Source organism: Centroberyx affinis, unplaced genomic scaffold (genome assembly GCF_046629955.1).
Source record: "Centroberyx affinis isolate AG114_WGS23_722 - 3 ecotype Tasmania unplaced genomic scaffold, CSIRO-AGI_Caff_v1 ptg002554l_1, whole genome shotgun sequence".
Lineage (NCBI taxonomy): Eukaryota > Metazoa > Chordata > Actinopteri > Beryciformes > Berycidae > Centroberyx > Centroberyx affinis.
Window position 1 is genome coordinate 120,074 of NW_027280766.1, and position 19,540 is coordinate 139,613.

Sequence of the window (19,540 nt, forward strand, 5' to 3'; positions counted from 1 at the left end):
GACACACACACACACTCTCACACACACACACACACATATCAGGGTTTCCCCTAGATTTGCTTTTCCAGCCAGGGCACCAGGAGCCCCAAGGTGGTGTGGCAGCGTAATGTCTTCCCCAACCTCTATGCTGCAAAAATAAGCACATTCACACACACAAACACACACACACACACACACACACACACCACTAGTAGCTTACATAGCTACTGGTAGCACTGCTGTGTCTTTTTGTGGCTATGCTGGCTGTATTTATGTTGCCACAAATGGCATCTCATGTTGGTTTCCAGGTTCATAGTTTTCATAAAATGAAAAGGCAAAAGCCCCTTTAATAAAACAATGAGAAATGCATTGCAATGCAAATGAGAGCAAAAAGAGAGAATTTTCAGGCAGTCTGATGGGTCAATAAATATAATATTCAACACTTTCCTGATGGTCACATCTCAGTGGTTATTCTGTTTTTGAAAGCTTGTCCCTTGGCTAAACTATTATCGATAGACCATTAATTACTTGTCAATCTTTGCCATATATGTTTATAGCCCATATCGCTCCTTTAGTTTGAATGTACAAAGGAACATGGAAGAAATGAGGATAGTTTGCTGCGTAACTCATAAATGGTTAGTGTAAAGATTACAGTTAAATATAGAAGAGAATTGTGCAAAAATACATGATATTACCCGATGTTGATATTACGGTATGTTAGCTGGAGAATGGCAGGAGAAACACTCCTACCACTCCTCCTTCACATTAGTGTGAAAGTGCGTCACATAACATCTGTTCTCACTGGGATCACTATGAGATCTATTATCTATTTGTGTTTTAGCATCTAGAAGGGTTGAGATTGAGTACATCCCTGCACAGTAATGTCCTAGAGAATGATACCTTAAAAACAGCGGGAACCCCATTCAGCTTATGTTGGATTCTATGGCACATTAATCTTGATGGTTATTTCTCTCTCCACAGACGGTGGATAGGCCAAAGGATTGGTACAAAACTATGTTCAAACAGATCCATATGGTTCACAAAGCAGGTAAGGCTGCACTGAGTCACTCTGTGTGTGTGTGTGTGTGTGTGTGTGTGTGTGCGTGTGCCAGTTCTTGTTAAACCAAAAGAACCCCAGAGCCAGAGCTCATTAGATTAGAGAGAGAGGGAGAGTATATGGAGAGGCGGAGGAATGGGAAGAAACCTCTAATAGGCACAGAGATGCACTGGGAACTCTGCTCTGTTTGTGTGGGCTCGACCAAATCACATAGTCAATACAAGGCCTGCTTGTTCTAAACTGCTCAGGTTTTTTCTACTGCAGTAGACACACAAACGCTCACTTTTTCATGATTGTCTGAGCCTAAAAAAAAAACCTACATGCCTGTGAATATATTTTTGGTGCATCTCATTAGAGTATTCCCTTCACTCATTGGATATTCACACAGTCTCAGTGGATTCTGATGAGTTTCCTGAGATGCACAGAATATTTCTGCTGCGTAGGGGGCCAAGGGATAAGGGAGGTGTACAAAAAAGGTTAACAAAGGGCTGTGCTCAGCACAGAAAGCTATGCACCATATGTGTGTGTGTGTGTGTGTGTGTTGTACTCAATCTTTGTCCCTTTCTTCTACAGATGATGACTATGCTGACACATACAATGCAACATATGCTGTCATAAACAATGGTGAGATCTGCTTTATGCATAGTAAAAGTTGTGTGAAGAGGTCAAAACTCCAGCAACACTTGTAGTATATAGAACAACTTTATTGTTAGACCAACGCGTTTCGGCTTGTGGCCTTCATCAGGGTCATCCAAGCCGGCCACAAGCCACAAGGCCACAAGCCGAAACGCGTTGGTCTAACAATAAAGTTGGTCTATATACTACAAGTGTTGCTGGAGTTTTGACCTCTTTAGACTTTTTTCCCTTCTCCATGCACCTTGGAAGTAGGTGAAGTTGTGCCAGAAACCCCTACTCTATAGTAAAAGTTGTGTCTCATACAATAAGTCAGTTTTTTTCCAACCCATCTGTCCCCTCCTCTCTGGCTTGCTCTGCCTCATTACCTGTCTGTCCGTCCCTCCTGCCTCCTGTCCTCAACAGATGCCTACAGCCCGTCGTCAAACCCCACCATGGCCCACCCCGCCCCCAGGACGCACACCTACCGCCCGCTGACCAAGAGCCCCTCAGACAACGGAGGGCACCTGGGCCCTCGGGAGCCTTCGCCCTCCCCCGTGCCCCCGCCGCCCCCACCCATGCCCTCCCTCCTCCAGCTGAGGACCCGAGACAGCGACCGTGAGAAAGACTCACCAGACATGTAAGAGGAACTGGAGTCTTATCTCTCTCATTTAGTAAACCTTGTTAGTACAGAATCCCAATTTTTGTGGTTTCACCGCATTCAATTAAATTTGAAATATCTCTTTTTTTATACATTGACTAGTTGGACTATTGTTGCATTCACTCTTTGAGGCACCTTGAATTATATTATTTGTTAATTTGTTATATTAAGTGTGTGATAAAATTCAGATTAATTAAATAGTATAACTTCAGTCTGTTACAGTGTATGATGTGTTTTTCCTCAGTAAATTGTTATTGTTTTCCTTGCACTAGGAATGAATGGGGTCCTCCCGACAGGAAAGTGGACACACGAAAGTACCGTGCTGAGCCTAAGAGTATTTTTGAGTATGAGCCAGGGAAGTCCTCTATTTTGGAGCATGAAAGACCAGTAAGTATTTTTAAACAAAGTGTTGTTTCACTTGATTACACTGAATTATGACATTTTCACATCAAAATCCATTGATAAGGTGTTCCCCATAATCACATTACTGCCTCCCTACTTCACGCTCCAGCTGAAAGGCCTGTAGCCACCAGTCTGGAATCAGCTCACTCTGTTGAATTTATTGTCCATACTATCAAGGAGAACTAATCCACGCTGGCTTCAGACCAGCATCTTGGGGAAAATCTTCCTTTTCCTGTGATAGTGAAGTGGGCTCTGTAGCTATTTCTGCCAGTCATGCTTGTTAAGGTTCAGTAAAAAAAACAGTTACATTGTTCTGCTGCTCTACACCTTGGAGCCGAATATCCTAGAAGGATATTCAGAGGTAATGGACTTCAACTGTTAATAATGCAACATGACTGTGAGTGAACTGGTAATTCGAAATACTGTAATGCAGAAATGGAGCTGTAAAAATTCACTCTTTGATATAATGGAGAAATGAGTCACAAACTCACTTTTAGCATCCTTGCTGTAGTGAAGCAGTGTTGACTTAGGACAACATTTCCTTAATTGCAATGGTTTGGCAATATACCCAGTTGTTAATATATTTTCATATTATATGCTTGTGTATGGACCTCTTTTTTCAGACAGCAGTGTAGGAGATGAAAAACAATGTTTCCCACGTTATGCCGAATCCACTATTGACTGTATTGGCTGTTCGCTCTATGTGGGGTGAATGAGAAAGCAGACTGCTGAGAAAAAGGCTGTGTAGATGGAGGGCAAAAAAAGAAACATGGGCTATCAAAGATATATAAGGACAGGAGAAAACGGGGAGCATGTTATGTGAGAGAGGAGTAAAGAGAGGTTAGGTTTTCTGAAGGTTTGGCAGATGTTTAATGTGAAGTCTGCAGACAGCTCTCCCAGGACAGCAATGTGTGAGTCAGTCCCTTATAGAGACAGAGGCAGTGAAAGGAGAGAGCTATAGAGAATACCAGCATACCCACATCGGCTCATATACCCATAACATCTCTCTTTTTCTGTTTAGTACATTTATTTCTCCACTCTGCAAGGTAAGAAATGGCACCCTAAAGAATCTGAATGAATCTGGTGAATTTGGAGATTTCCCAGCCACAGCAGAATGTTGTCCTGGCACTTTCTCTCTCTTAGTTGTTATTTATTCTGTGTATGTGTGCACCTACATATTCATGATAGGCAATCTCCACTCTGTCCCACAGTCTCCTCTGGACCCCCCCTTATTAGAGTGTGACTCATCTGTCTCCGAGCTGAATTCTCTCTTTTGCAAGTCAGATGTAATGCCACAACACCTTCAAAGCATCCCCCGGCAGTGTTTCCTCTAGCCTGCAAACTCCATTTACGTGTGGGCATTGGGTTAGAAAAACAGCCCGCCTGTCAGGCAGAGTAGTAAACCACAGCTTCAGCTCTACAGTAGTAGTACAACTCTTTGAAAATGACTAGAGAAGAAGCCCCTCAGCTATAGTGTAGGAGTTGTTCTCGCACTGAAGTCTGTAGGGAGAGAAGGATGGAGAAAGTTGAGCTTGTTGCAGTTTCAACATACAGCAGAAAAGAGTAGATGATTAACTCCCGACACAGCGGTAACCATCTAAACTGTCTAATTTTACTATATGTAAATACTTACCTCCTAGCTGGTACAGTTTATTGCAGATTGGTTTGATGATGTGAAAGTTGCTCATTGTGCTGTGAAGGAAGAGTTGGGTGTTATGATACATCTGAGTGAGATTACCTACAATGTGCTTACAGTAGGAAATTTGTCCACCCTTTGAGTGTATGTCATCATACCTACTAAGTATTTATCTGCTTTGGAGTATATACTGTATTTCTTTCAGCCAATCATTATTAACATTAAAGTAAGTTGTGTTTGTTGGTAAGCCTCAAATGTAGAAGATACAGCAAATCATCTGTAAAATCATCTCCATTATGAGACTTGATGAGGTCTGCTGTGTTGATGGGGATTACCAAGAATTACCAGGTCGATTTCATGGGTTGCGTTTTTGTGGCACCACCCTCTCCTTTTGATCCTTTTTATGTTTCATAAGTAATTCATAATAGCACACCACAGCTCAAAAAATACTACCTAATCATAACTCACATTTATGATTAAGAAAACACTCTACGTCTCAGCATTAGCATCAGTTGGGTTTTAGCCTGAGTCCAAATTTTATCTTTATGTTTATATCATTCATTATAATAGAGAGCAAAGACCAAGAATAAATTGCCAAATTTGGAAGCCATTCAGGATCAATGCTCCCTTTAAATTGTGTGTCTAATAATTCATCATGTTGACCAAATAATATCTTATCAGTCGTTAGGAATTGCTCCACTTAGTCCCTAGAAATTTAGTCGATATAAGCGGGTTTGGGAGTTTTGTTGGCAAATTATATCAGACGCAGGCACACATAGCATAATGTTAGTGAATAGACACCCCTGTCTTTAACGGTAAGTTTTATGAATAAACCCTCATGTCTTTTCCAAACAATTCTGCAATAAGTGCCACTACCACTTCTTCGAGTTCTGCTGGTGAGAATTTTGGCTTTCTCTGCCATTCTGACATATTTAGTATGCAATCCACTGAACCTGCACAAAGGTGTGGGTAATAAGGGTGGGTGTAACATGTTCATTTTCAAAGGCTGACACCTGAACTATGGCTGAGAATAAGGCAGCGGTAATGTGATTCCTTCAGGGAATTGCAGCCCTTATTCATTATTTATGAATATGAAATTAATGAATATCAAATAACTGGGCTGCAGATATTGTGTACAGCAATGTTGTTACCATTCAGTTCTGTGAATAAGGGCCTAGATGTTGAAATAGTGTGATTCTACTGCCCCCAGTGGAGGCAAGTGGCACCACAGTGGTTACACTCTTTCTATATTAGATAATTTAGTCTAAACAAATCTGATTACTTTATAACATATGCACTGTTTTTGACTGACTTGTAAATTGTTTGAATTCCTTAAAGTTTTCTAAATATTTCAAACCAATGAAAATGTGAAGCAGAAATTTGCCATAGTCATAATAGGATTTGTTAATAGTAAATGTTTTTTGCATTACTGCTTTTGTCCCCATGATCCAGTGTAAAACTTCATTCTGGTTCATTCTTTGCCCATCTCCCTGTGCATCTTTTGCCCAATCCTAACCATGAGGTCCATCTCTCTCTTTGTGTGTGACTTCTCTTTCCACTCCCTGTCTTCTGTCTGTTCTCTACTCCCTCTCTCTGTCGCTGTCATGCTCTCCCAGACCTATGATGACATAGATTTAGAGAGCGAGCCTTGGTATAAGTTCTTTTCCGAGCTGGAGTTTGGGCGGCCGGTAAGTTTAGGGCCTAGCTACTCCCTCAACCACAACCCTGCCATAGGCATACACCCCCTTTTCTCCACCCCACCCATGAGTTTTTGTGTCTGCACCAATAGACAGGGTGGGGCTAGCTGTTTGGGCATGTGGTACTGTTGGGTGCTGTGAACCCCCCACCCTTGTGACAGGTTGTTTTATGTCTCTGCGTCGCTGGGTTGTTTGGTCTAGTGGCTAGCAGGCACTGAATGTTCATAAACTGCTGAAAAGAAAACAAACCTGGGACAATTTATTTCAGTTGGTTCATTATTGCTTTCATTATTCTACTAAAATCAGCTTGTTTCTCCACTATGAGATGAAGACGTTTGGAAAATATGTCAAAAGGCAGTGTGCACCTAGTGCTGGTGGAACTGCACAGAATACCCATTGATAAATATGTAATAGATGATGAGTTTCGTAATGATTAGATAAACATTTTCCTGTTGTTCTTCTGTGCAGTTTCTCCAACACCTCTTGCACAGGCTAATTTGTGTATTAATTAATCAATTTATTTATATAGTCATTTATTTATTGTTTTATTTATTTAGTCATGTATTTAGGCATTTATTTATTGTGTTATTTATTTAGTCATCTATTTAGTCATTTATTTAGTGTGTTATTTATTTAGTCATTTCTGCTTGTATTTTTGTTTATGCTCACTTTTGGTATTGGGGAATGCTTTGCTTAAAGGGGAACGCCACCCATTATAAGAATTCACATATGTTATTTTTGTGCCCCAGGACAGTTAAGTCAGTTGCACCAAGCTAGAAATCAGAGAGAACCCTTTCAAATTCAAGGGTTAGTTCTCCACTTTGTAGCTTAAAGGAAAGACTGGTGCATGTTCACAGGTATTGACTTAACTGTCCTGGGGCAGAAATAACGCGTGAATTCTTAAAATGGGTGGCATTCCCCTTTAAGTACTGGAGTCAGCTAAAGGTTTTAGTGCCCTCTGCTGGGTGTAGGTGGCAACAGTATGTCAGTGGCTCAGGGCAGGGATTGCCTCTAGCCACAGATCTTGGATCAAATTACCCCGACTTGATTCATTTACCAAGTGTCTTGAGGCCATGCCTCTGTCCACGCCAGAGCATGACATCAGGTGATGACCTGCAGGGCTTATTCAGAATATTCAGGTGGAAATGTCACATGTGGAGCTGGCATGACTTTCTGTTTTCCGGAGTCATGTTAGACTGTGGGGTCACATTTCTACCTGCAATATTCTGAATGTTGCACCTCACTGAATAAGCCCTTAGACTGTAGATCATTTCCCCACACGCACTGACTGGTCCAGCCAGTACAGAATCTCACAGTATGTTCAGTGTTTGAGTGTTTATTGAGGTGACAAGTCACAAAAATGTTTTCCCAACTGAATGAACTGTAGTTTATCTGCACTAGTAAACCAGCATTAAAGCACAGCTTCAGTCCATTCTCAACTAAACACAACACTGTAGCTTGTGCTTCACTCTGCTTTCTGCTTACAGCTTGCTCTCACACTGCATGCTTGTATGTGTGTATGTGTGTGTGTGTGTGTGTGTGTATACTGTATGCAGGCACACATTTGTGTGTGTGTGTGCGCAAATGTGTGTGCGCACATGTGCGTGTATACGGTACAAATGTTGGTGTGGTGTGACTCATGGAACAGTAATTTTAGCATAGAAATGGTTTAATAATAGTTCAATTTTGCTAGAACATTAAAGCTGTTTTAAGATCACCGTAGGAATAGCTGGACAAAACATTAATAGATTACATTCGAATTTGTGTAGATGCTTATGGTGTGTGCGGATGTTTATGTTGTGTGTATGTCTGTGCATGTGTGTGTATGTGTATATTGCGTGTTTGTCAGGAATAGCGTGTTAGTGTGTGTAGAGTCTGTGCACATCTGTACATGCAAAGTACATGTGCGACGTTTGTGAACTAGTCCATCTCAGTTACTCAGTTTCTCTAACTGGTGTCACTCTCTCCACATGTTTCTTGTTTTTGGTTTCTCCCCATGACGTCACCACTGCTTCTCCTCCTCCACCTCATCTTCACCTTCCTCCTATTCCTCCTCCTCTCCTCCTCCTCCTGCTCACTGCTGCTGCTTGGGGCTCAAGCCTCCTAAAAAACGGCTGGATTATAATCCAGACATCTCCGCTCGCCAGCACATTGAGGTAATCTCATATTCACGAGTACTCCAGTAGCACTGTTAATCTCAAATTCCTAACTGTATGTACTCATATGAATCCAATAAATTATGAAATGGAAAATATGATGACTTTAAATGAGAATAACGTACAGTGTAGCAGCCATGGCCTTGTCATGTTATCTCACCTCAGCACCATGTCAGCCATCTACCACAAGCCATCATTTGACTGTGATGATGCTGCTTGGTTATAGTACTGAAATGAAATTCATCCATTTGCTTGAAATGTGATCAGAATCATTTCTAACCACCCTTTCAGCTGGTGAATTGTAATTATTGTCTGCTAACATCTCTCTCCTTGGAAAATTTAGATTTTTAGTTTTACCTCAAAATATAATTCACATAAAATCTTACTATCTTGCAAGAGACGCAAGGTAAGATCTTGAAGCTTAGCACTGAGATATTTAGCAATTCCTTGCTATGACTTGCTGTTATAAGGCATATCGACTCCTTTGTTGTTACCACTTCGACCCATTCCAGCTAATCCATGCCAGGTTTTGCAGGGCAACATTTGGCCTCTGAGCTTGAAAGCTCAGCTCTCACATCCTTTGATATTCCACTTTTGCCATCATCCTTCACAGCAGCGCCGGAGACGACAGAGCAGAAGTTCGTCTTCAGCGTGCGCACCGGTAGGCCTCCTCCCGGGTCAGGTGTGCCATGTGGAACGCGCGTCCATCACACCTTCCGCTGGGGGAGCGTTTTGAGTGTGGCACAGCAACAACCGCATGCGAGCTGTGCATTGTGAGCTGCTCTGCCTCCAGTCTTTGTTCATGCGGAGCTCACTCTTCTCTTTTGTTGTCTGCCCTCTTTCAGACATCGCTGTACATCGCTCCTGCTGACAAGGCTCCAGAGAGGCCTGCGAGGTAAGCTCTACTTCTTTTATTCTCCTCTGCCCCCGCCCTCCTCTTTCTCAACAGCAGCGGCCCTTGTTGTGAGGCAATATGGCATCCAAAACTCTTCTGTGCCTCCTTGCCCTCCTGCTGCAGATAGCCTCTGTGTCAGCTATTTACTGTATGATGCTTTATAAGGGTTAGTGTGCTTTTTGCTTTAGTCACTGGAGGGAGGGCGCTTTCCATCCCCCTCTTACTCCTCGGAGCCTGAATAAATTAACCCAGCAAACCCATTGATTCTCTGTCCTTCACCTCCTCTCCTTCCCTCACTCCCCCTCTTTCCTCCCCTCCTCCCATTCCCTTTCACCAATGCCCCGCTTATTCAATTGCATTTTCCTCGGTTAATGGGGAGGGGAGAAATGGGATGTGATGAATAAGCTATGTAATTCATGTAAGTGACATTGAGTGCAGTTGTTGTGAATAGAAAGCGGACAGTGGTGTTTTGGGGCATTTTAAATAACAAAAGTTATCACCCACAATGCCTTCATTGGATTGAAAAATGGATAATGAGGATATATGAAGTAATGCCAATAGGCTCATGATTGTACATAAGGGCTCTATGCCACATTCCTTTTATACACATGTTCTTTGTCTCAAACCCTTATTGGTTTAGAGAAGACACTATTATATATAAGAAAAAAAGAAAGAATTGATTTTATTTTAATGCAGTTTACTTATAGCACCAGTGCGTAGTGTACAGCAGCTGGTAACTGGTCTGCTTCTTTCTTCTTCTCTGTGTTGCAGTGCTGCCAGTGACTACAGGAAGAGAAGGAAGTCTGAGCCATCAGGTTCCCAGGCCAGTGCTCAGTCTGACCAGAGCAGAGCTGCAACCTCCCCTAAACCGCTGGATCCCTACAGAGCCGGCACCCTAAAGAAACCAGTCATCCGCTCCTCACCATCCTCACCCTCCAGAGCCAAAGGTACACATATGCACAAATGCAATTTCATCTCCTTTTCACTCGCCCTCTCTTTCTGTCTGTCTCTCTCTTTCTCTCTCTCTCTCTCTCTCTCTCTCTCCCCCCCTCACACTGTGTCATACGTGTGTACTGAACTCAACCACATGGCCAGCAGTATTTACATACATAATCACAGTGACACCGCCCCTCCTCTCACACTATGCCAAGGGCCCCTTCCAGGTCAAGGAGCAATAAACTAGGAACTGAGAGTAGCTGTTTGTAGCATGAAAGGAAAAGTATTTTGATCAAAGATTTATACATTTCAAGGATTTGTTGTAGTCATGTGTTGGTATTATAATGTCTGGTGTGTTTATGTCTTTCCCTGATTGATGTTTGTGGAAATCTTGAACACAAAAGATCACACCATCTATGACTTAGTGTTGTTATCTGTTTTGATTGCATGATTCAAATGCAGTGCTTCCTGCTTACTCATTTAAAATGATCTTTCTTGCTGCTTTTCCCTCTCCTCAACTCCCCCACCTTTTCGCTGGGTATTATTGCTTAACATGCTTTCCTCCCTCTTCTCTCTCACCACGCTGCTCCGTGTTGGACATCTGAAAGGTGGGGACGCATGCAACATGTACTCACCCCACTTGACCTCTCCAGGTCCTTATCTTCGCCCCTATCTATCCCCTGTGTCCTCTGACCCTATCCATTGTCATGAGGATGGCAGCCAAGAAGGCAGCTCCTCCTCCAAGCAATCTGTCTGTTTTAAGAACAGTTGGCAGACAAAACGGCAGGATACTGAGACGTGGAGCAGTGCAGAGGAGGCGCCACCGTCCCCCGGCAAGCTCAAGTCACGCAGCTGCGACGACCTCCTGAATGATGGGCATTCTGGCTCAAGCAGGCACAATGCCACCCGCTCAGAAAGTGCTGGGTCACTGGTGTGTGATGGGAATGCCTCAGGTCAGACTGGATCCTCCTCTACCCGCTCCTTGCCTCGCCCCCACCGGCGACGGGCGCACGATTCGCCAGGCTTTCTCCAGCTCTACCGTAAGATGCACCACATCGACCGCGCCCAGCTCATCCCATCTGAAGTCATCCGCTCGGTCCGTGCCCGCATCCTGGAGCTAGAGCGCCAGCCACACCTGCATCGGCATCGTCTCTCTCCTTGGGCACCCTCTTGGGGCATGGAGGTGCCACGGGATGTGGTGCCAACCCGCATCTCTGAATATGAGCGCCTCATTCAGAAGTCCAAATCCATGCCCAACCTGGGTGACAGTGAGGTGCCGTCGGGCACCACCACACCAGGTGGCTCATCATCTCGAGCCAGCAGTGGCGGTGGTGGCACACCCAGTTTTCCAAAACGTCGTTTCTCCATAGAGTCTTTACTAGAGGAGGACAACAACGGAAACAATGGAACGGTACCGCACACCATGGATCACTTGCATCGACCGCGTAGCCCCCCGGAGGGCCAGCCTCGTGTCGGGCCAGAACCCCACCATGGGCGATCCTTTGCTGCTCCTCATGCTCTTCCCCAAGGCCGGCGAGCCAACCCAGAATACTCTGACAGTGAACAAGACGTTGCTGCGTCAGACCTCAGTGACTTCATCCAGGTGGAAGGCTCCTCCTTTTGTAGTGAGAGTGACTTTGACCACTGCTCACTAACCTCCTCTGAGAGCCTGTATGGATCCTCCACCCTCCACCACCACCACCTCCGTCATCACCACCACCATCACCACCACCACCACCCTGGTCACCAGAGCCTAGGTCAGAGCCAGGGCTACCAACACCGCCACCTCATCAGCTCCTGTAAAGGCCGCTGCCCGGCCTCCTATACCCGTTTCACCACCATGCTGCGCCATGAGAGGGAGCGGGCACGCCAGGAGCACCAGAGACCTCAACAGCAGAGCCGCAGCAGCCACTCCCAAATCCAAACCTCACAGTCCCAACAAGCGATGTCCAAGCTGGCCTTCCTGGTCAGCCCAGTGCCTTTCCGCAGGAAAAAGGGCTCACCACCTACCTCCAGAAGGAGCAGTGGCGGTGGAGGTCGAGGTAGCAGACCCAAGTCCAAACAGGCTATTTATGAAGCGCTAGACATAGCCTTGAGAGACATATATGAGCACATCCAAGCAGAGAGAGGCCACAGAGGCACCAGGGTGCCCGATGATAGCATCCTGCGGAGAATACTGGCAGAACTGCTACCAAATGTGCCTGAACGAAGCTCCTCTCTGCGGGGGAGGAGGCTGTGCGGGCAGGGGGGTCACTCCTCTACATCTTTGTACCCAGATGGGAGCCCCACGGGGTATGCCTCATATAGTCGGGATCCCGCCACACCACAGATTCCGTCCCCACGGCTACAGTCACCAATCAGTGCCTGTTACGGACACCATTCAGACACCTCAAACAATAACGATTACGGAGAAGAGCAGGGCAATGGAAACGCTCTCTGTTACTCAGGTGGAGATAACACAATAATCACATCTCAAATATACACATACACACTTCCTAATGTACACAGTCATACTCACACATAGTTTTCCTACACACACACATTGCATTCCAAAATTGCCTGCTCACCACCCCATCAGCTGATATCCATTAGTGTGATGTTATGAATATTACTGTCAAGCATCTGTTTATATAACATTCATGGAAACTTGTCTGTATTACCCTGGTTGGAGTACATAATTATGAATACTCTTTTTTTTATGTTTGTTTTTATTTTATTATTGTTTTGAATGTATTATTGTTCTGCTTTGCACTCAGTCGTCATATTATCCCACGATCATTTTCTTTCCTTTGAGCGATTTGTTTGTATGGTCATGTTTGTAAATGTTTTAGGGTATATCAGTTTTGGAATGCATTCCCCTTGTTTCATTTTGTGTTTCAGCAATTTGTACAATTGCATGTGTCTCCTGTGTCATACTGTGAGCAAAGTCCAAACTCCATGTTTTCCCTATAAAATGGAAATAAAACACACTTATGTTTTTTTTCCCCCCAAGCTTTCAGTCCCTCATTTGCCTGTTGGAATGGCCGTCACCATACCATTCAACACTTTCCCGAAGCACACTTGTATTGTGCATGCATGTGGCATGATCATGGTCACCATGGTAACTCCTGTGACCTTTGTCACCTGTCTCTGCCAATCACAGACCAGGATGTCTCCAGGGGTTATTCCACCATGGACGGACGCCACACACCCCAGAGCAGAAGACCGACTCCTGACAGAGAGGTAGAGCACTGAACTAAAGCATTATGGGTTGGCTATACTACTAGCCTGCCAGTATACTCAATACTAGCCTGCAATTCAAAAAGCAGTAGCATAAGCTGGATAAATATGGAGTATGTGGTTGTGTAGCAGTAAAGCAATTAACCCACTTTTTTTTTTCTTTCTTTGACACAATTCAGAATTACTGCCTTAGGTTTCAGCATAAGTTACACTAATAATTGATGTGGTGATGTGTAGTTATTTAAAATCATTTCAGAATGAACCTCCACAGGCTCACATATGTTTTTTTCTCAAGCTCTAGTACTTTACCTCAGCGCACTTTATATCCTCTCACAAATCTTGTGAAGCTGTATTTTATGTTATACCTGATAATGTGTGCTGGCTTTCTTTCTCTCACTCTCATCTCCTAGGTCTCCCATAAACAGATGACACAACTTATTCTGTTCTCTCTCCTCCATCAGAAACAGCCTGCGAGAGCCATTTATGATTTTAAGGCACAGACAGCTAAGTGAGTACAGTAAATGCACAGAGCGTATATGTACGCGAGGAAACCAAACTTTAAAGCATGAATGTCTGAACTGTGTATGAATACTTCATCCATTGCATCATCAAAATGATATGATTTCAGATTCTTAACCATTTCTTTGCTGTGTAAACTTTTTTTTCCTATAATCACTTTTGGCATTCTGAGAAAACTCTGTCTCAAACTTTGTCATAATATTTTACCACCACCTGGATGGCTTTTATAAATTTACTTTGTGCATGAATAAAGCTGAATTCTGTTGTGCTTCAGTATACTGAATCATGCTTCAATGGCTGCCATTGCTGATGTTGCTTAAATTAAATGAAATTAAATGAAATGAGTTCTGCTGTTTGAAGTGGCTGTGTCATTGAGTAGAGCTGCTGCCCAGCTCACGTCTTGCTCATTCCTGTGCGGTGGTACAGTACAATACAGTACAGATGCTCTGATCACATGACTCTGTTGCAGGGAGCTGACATTCAAGAAGGGTGATGCGGTGAACATCATCCGGCAGATAGACAACAATTGGTATGAGGGAGAGCACCGCGGGCGGGTGGGGATATTCCCCATCTCATATGTAGAGGTATGCACGCATCTGATATAAACTCTGTGTGTGTGTGTGTGTGTGTGTTTGTGTAAGTACGTCTGTGCTGTATTTGAATCTGAGCCACGTCTCTCTTATTCCCTTCTCTCTCCCTCTCTTAAACACACACATTTACACTAATGTACTCCTACATACACAGAAGATGCCATCCACAGAGAAGCAGCAACCGGTCCGGCCTCCTCCGCCAGCACACGTCAGAGAGATCGGAGAGGCAGTGGCCCGCTACAACTTCAATGCCGATACCAACGTGGAGCTGTCTCTCAGAAAGGTAGCCTGTGTAATGTTTGTGTGTGTGAATAGCTGCGTACAACATGTTTATAATGCATATGTCTGGTGTCATTTGTAGTATTGCAGGGTTTTATTCATTACTACCATGCTGTGTCACAGTTAAATATTTTGTGTGTACTTGCGTGTGTACCTGTGTACTTTTGTAATTGTGTGTATGTGGGTGTATTAATCCACAGGGTGAGAGAGTAATCCTGATAAGGCAGGTGGACCAGAACTGGTATGAAGGGAAGATCCCAGACACCACCAAACAAGGCATCTTCCCTGTTTCCTATGTTGACATTGTCAAGCGCTCTCCGTCCAAGAGCCCCGCCCACCACGCGGATCCCCATGGTTACCCTGGCAGCAGGACGCCAAGCTCTACACCCAAGGTAGGGGACTGACTATCAGCAATTTGTTTGCCCATACAATTTTTGGGTCTATTCTCTGTGTGTTCTTGAAGAGTTGGACTTATTTTAGTTAGAAAATAAGCTTTTCAAGAAATTTCTCAACCCATCATTAATTGTTTACAAACATTACAAACACCACACCTTTTACAGCCTCAAAACACAAATAAAACACTTATTTAAGCTGTCACATATTGCAGCACATGTATCAAAAGCTCAAACATAAAATTTCATGGTGAAAAAAATGCAAAAAAATCATGTAAACAAAGGCTGGTTATGTGTGAATATAGTAAGAGCAAATGGCTCATCCACACTAGGGAGGTTTTGTACGTTAAGTCCTGTTCACAGCACACACACAACACATACCTCTCTACTCTGGTTTCCTAAGTTTCTCTCTCTTCCTTCTTTTTCACTTTACCTTCATGGAGCCTTTCTACCATCCACCTCCGCCCTCCTCCCCCGATCACCTCCCCTCCCATGACACCACTTCGAGAATGCTTCACCTGCAAGCTGTCACCAGTGAGTGGCTCTCCCTCACTCTGGAACCATCAGCCTCCGCTGCCGGCCCCTCCCTCACAGGCACACCTATCCCCCCCACGCCTCCCCCGCTCCCCACCGACCTCACACCTTTCCTAAAGCCTCCGGAGCCTAGGGCGACCCCGGCCGCGCCGCCACAAAGAGGCTTCACCCCGCCACCCCGAACTCTGTCCAGAAAATCAACCCCCTCGTTTAAAGAAGGGATGCTAGGTTTAGACCACACCCCAACAGCCCTGCCTTTCTCCAAACCTCCATCTCCACTTCCCGACCCTCCTTCCTCATTCACCTCTCTTCTGCCTGACTCTTCACTCCAATACAATTGTGACACAGAACTAAGTATCACTGAAACAACTGAACCATTATACCAGGCTGAGACAGAGAGTGTCCTCTGTACAGAGCCAGAACCAGTGGCGTCGCCTACACAAGTGCCACAGTGGCACAAGTCAGCTGTGCGAGTTAACAAAAACAGCAAACCCCCTAAAGCTCAGCAGCAAGTGCAAGATCCCTATGACCAGCTGTTGTCTATGATTCTGGATGGTCACACCAGTACAGACGATGGTGACGCTTCGAGGTCGTCCGCAGTAGAACTCCCACCTACCACACTGACCAATCAACCCCAGAGCAGGTTTAGGCTAGAAGCAAAGGAGTCCTGTCAACCGGCAGTGAAACTCCCGACTTTTGCGCCCGCCAGCGAATCGGCAAGCGGCGTTCGGCTAGAGCTGGAGTTTCACAAGCCAGTGACAATGGAGCCGCTGTCTGCCACTTGGGAAGGGCTGTCAAAAACTCAGAATAAGCAACCAGTGGAGTCTCACAGGCTGCCGTCAGTCACAGGGACGGGATATCCTGAGTTGTTCATTGAGGAAGAGGAGGAAGCTAGGGAGGACAAAGAGGAGAACATTAGAATTTTTAATGAGAGGCTCAATCCACAGGTAGCGCATGCTGTGTGAACTAAATCTCTTGGATTTTGAAATGCAGCGATACATTCCTAACACATTATAAAAAATTAAGTATCTCTAGTTCGCAAAGCTGCTATTCATTCTAGTCGAATTGTCAAGTTTCTAAGCGTTTTCAACTGTTGTGATTCAGCTTTAGCATTGATGTGTGTCATTGCCTCCATAGGCTGATGTCTGTCCATCCACTCTGACACGGCTTGCTCACCTTGACCTTGGCCCCCCACGCTCCACGCTACCCCCTCTGCCCCCCTCCTCACCCGCCTCTTCTTCTTTCTCCCCCTCGCAGCAGCACGATCATCCGACCAACCTCCCCTCTCCCCGTCGCTCCCCTACTCCCCCTCCCCCTCCTCTTCTCACCATATCGCCGCTACCTCGAGTCTCCCCCTCTCCGCCTGTTTCGCCAGCCCCTCCCCTCCATCGCTCCTCTCCAAATCCCGGCTCGCAACGCTCTTCTGTCTCTTACCCCTTTTCCCTTCCCCCAAGCTCCCCCTGTCTTCCCCTCTCAGTCCCATCCCGCCCCGACTCAGAACCACCTCTCCCTTTTCCTCCTCCTCTGCCCCCCTCTCCTCCTCCCCTTGCCACTCCATCCTCTCCTCCACCTATACCCCATCCAGAGCCTAGGTCTACCAAGGTGAAGGTAAACCCGCTGCTGGAATGTGGACATGATGGTGATGTGGTGTTGATGCTGATGATGTTAGTCGTGATGAGGATTATGATAGGAACTCATCTCAGATTGATAATATCCTTCTCTAATTTTGACCCTGCTTTGACACTGTTGTTTTATACCCATTGACATTAGTGGAACTGACACATAAGTTTGTGTCTTTGTACAATAACATCTATTGACAAGCAGCTATGGTGTAGATAGATGAGAAGAGAACATGCTTGTTATTTGAGTGAATCCCTCTATGGTGACTCCCTGTAAAAGGAAAAGCGTGTGCTAGTATGTGTGTACTGTAGTTTACGAGGAGTTTCACTGACACATTGATAGATTAGGTTTTGCAGCATGACATTGGCCTATGTGCTTGTGTGTAGGTGTGTAACCTATAGTGAAGGCGGCTGACTCGGTCACTGTTGAAGCTTACAGGTGTGTTGCTTCTGGTTCTTTCAGCCAGCTTTAAAGCAGGATCTGGTGGTTGATGGTAAACCTCCCCGTAGCCCCATCATGACCAGGAGGTCCTCTTTGTCACCCGTTAGAGGTCGAAGGGTAGGGGGCATGTCTCCGTCACCCCATGCTCTAACCCTACTAGCTGTGCAGGAAGGGATATGGAGTTCTTTACTAACACTTAGACCTCATACCTTGATTGGTCACCCTATATTCCGTAGCATTGCATGTTGGAGTGCTTTTTACCTAAATACAGTGCGATTTTCCTTATAGGGAATGGAGAGATTATAGTATTTCTGCTAAAGGAATGGATTTTAGGCCTGATTGTTTGGTTGGTTGATTTTTCTTTGTCCAGGTTTGTTGTCAAAGGAATTGTTCATACCCTGTCAATATTCTTTCATTATAAGCCACTGATTTATGTAATGCTGAAACCTTAAACCAAAACTCTGCAAATACCACATTTGAATTTACTCTCTCTCTCTCTCTCTCTCTCTCTCTCTCTCTCTCTCTCTCTCTCTCTCTCTCTCTCTCTCTCTCTCTCTCTCAGCGATTTGTTCAGGATGCGCTCCATGGTGGAGGAGACCCGTAAGTCATTGCTATTGTCATTACAATCAAGGCTACCATTGTAATTTCCACTGAATTGCTTCTGTTGTATAACAAAAGCTTCCTCTCTGTTCTAGACTGTATTATCTGAGAGTTATTACTCATCAGTAATCATCATCAGAACAACAATTGTTCAAATATTACAGCAGCATGTCCTCCCAGTTTACCTGTGATATCCATGTTTTTCCACCACAGGTTCCAGGCCCTGTATAACTACCTGCCGCGCAACGAGGACGAGCTGGAGCTGAAGGAGGGCGACATCGTCGATGTGATGGAGAAGTGTGATGATGGCTGGTTTGTTGGTATGTTGGACTTCTTCTTCTTGTCTTTCCAAGCCCTGAAAATCTTCTAGATATTGCACCTCTTAAAACAAAACATTACAATCATTGTGATACTGCCTAGGGAAAAAAATATATATATATCAACATGCGTAGGCCACTAGATGGTGCTGTGGTCCCACCACATATTTTTAACATGCCTGTCCTTGAAGAAGTCCACTTTATCACTCACAGCTGAACACAGCCTGCAGTCTGGCCAGTGTAAGCCTGATTGCTCTGAGAATCCATTTGACATTTTAACCTCTTGTGTCTCATGTGTTTCGTTGCTCACAAAACTTTGCCCTCTAAAAGTGTTTCCAAATATCTTATCTTGACTTAATTTCCTGTGTTGGATGATAACTAGACTCCAGTGAAGTGGAATAGTGCGAGTGTCAGTGACATTTAATGCTACTGCAACTTTGGATTACTCTAGTTTCAGTTTATAGTTAATGATAACACACTCGGTAAAGGGAAATATACTTAGGTTTATGGTATTGCTGATACATAGAGGTCACATACATGCATTAATTACAACAGCACTGACGCTTTGCATTGTATTGCTTTGTGTTTGTGAAGGGACGTCTCGACGGAGCAAGCTGTTTGGAACCTTCCCAGGAAACTACGTGAAGCAGCTATAATGGTGATTCCAGACCCCCAGCGCCCCTGCCCCGCCCCTTTCTCTGGCACTTTCATCGCCCCAGCACAGCCCCCATAGGATACCACATCCCAAGAAGGGTCAACCAAGACCTGCCGCACATATATGTGTGTGTGTGTGTGTGTGTGGCTTGTCAGCTTCACACAGAAAGAACAATTTAGCTGTAACTAGCCATCCTTATGGAAGACTTGTTCCAATAATATAATTCCGTTTCCTTTATTTTCTACCATGGAGCGCCCAAGCTTTGTACTCCAGTCAGTGACCTTTAACCTTTGACACTGATGGAGGGATGCAGAATGAACGTGGCAGACACTCAGTGATAGTG

The 19,540-nt window shown here is 44.7% G+C and overlaps 2 protein-coding genes across 2 annotated transcripts in view; both read left to right on the forward strand.

The window, feature by feature from the left end:
- The window catches only part of sorbs2a (sorbin and SH3 domain containing 2a), a 28,865-nt gene extending 9,325 nt beyond the window's left edge, over positions 1 to 19,540 (forward strand). The window contains exons 9-25 of the mRNA XM_071534476.1: positions 961 to 1,027; positions 1,610 to 1,660; positions 2,075 to 2,288; positions 2,582 to 2,696; positions 5,964 to 6,035; positions 8,144 to 8,200; positions 9,046 to 9,095; positions 9,867 to 10,042; positions 10,640 to 12,478; positions 13,174 to 13,253; positions 13,661 to 13,758; positions 14,239 to 14,353; positions 14,514 to 14,651; positions 14,839 to 15,030; positions 18,188 to 18,225; positions 18,439 to 18,545; positions 19,137 to 19,540. Of these exons, the coding sequence (XP_071390577.1) occupies positions 961 to 1,027; positions 1,610 to 1,660; positions 2,075 to 2,288; positions 2,582 to 2,696; positions 5,964 to 6,035; positions 8,144 to 8,200; positions 9,046 to 9,095; positions 9,867 to 10,042; positions 10,640 to 12,478; positions 13,174 to 13,253; positions 13,661 to 13,758; positions 14,239 to 14,353; positions 14,514 to 14,651; positions 14,839 to 15,030; positions 18,188 to 18,225; positions 18,439 to 18,545; positions 19,137 to 19,198 (3,471 nt within the window). The 3' untranslated portion in view covers positions 19,199 to 19,540. The remainder of the gene's footprint in view (positions 1 to 960; positions 1,028 to 1,609; positions 1,661 to 2,074; positions 2,289 to 2,581; positions 2,697 to 5,963; positions 6,036 to 8,143; positions 8,201 to 9,045; positions 9,096 to 9,866; positions 10,043 to 10,639; positions 12,479 to 13,173; positions 13,254 to 13,660; positions 13,759 to 14,238; positions 14,354 to 14,513; positions 14,652 to 14,838; positions 15,031 to 18,187; positions 18,226 to 18,438; positions 18,546 to 19,136) is intronic.
- LOC139656839 (uncharacterized) lies at positions 15,540 to 17,156 on the forward strand. The gene is made up of 3 exons (XM_071534467.1): positions 15,540 to 16,511; positions 16,702 to 16,911; positions 17,019 to 17,156. The coding sequence occupies exons 1-3, from the start codon at positions 15,540 to 15,542 to the stop codon at positions 17,154 to 17,156; spliced, it is 1,320 nt and encodes a 439-aa protein (XP_071390568.1).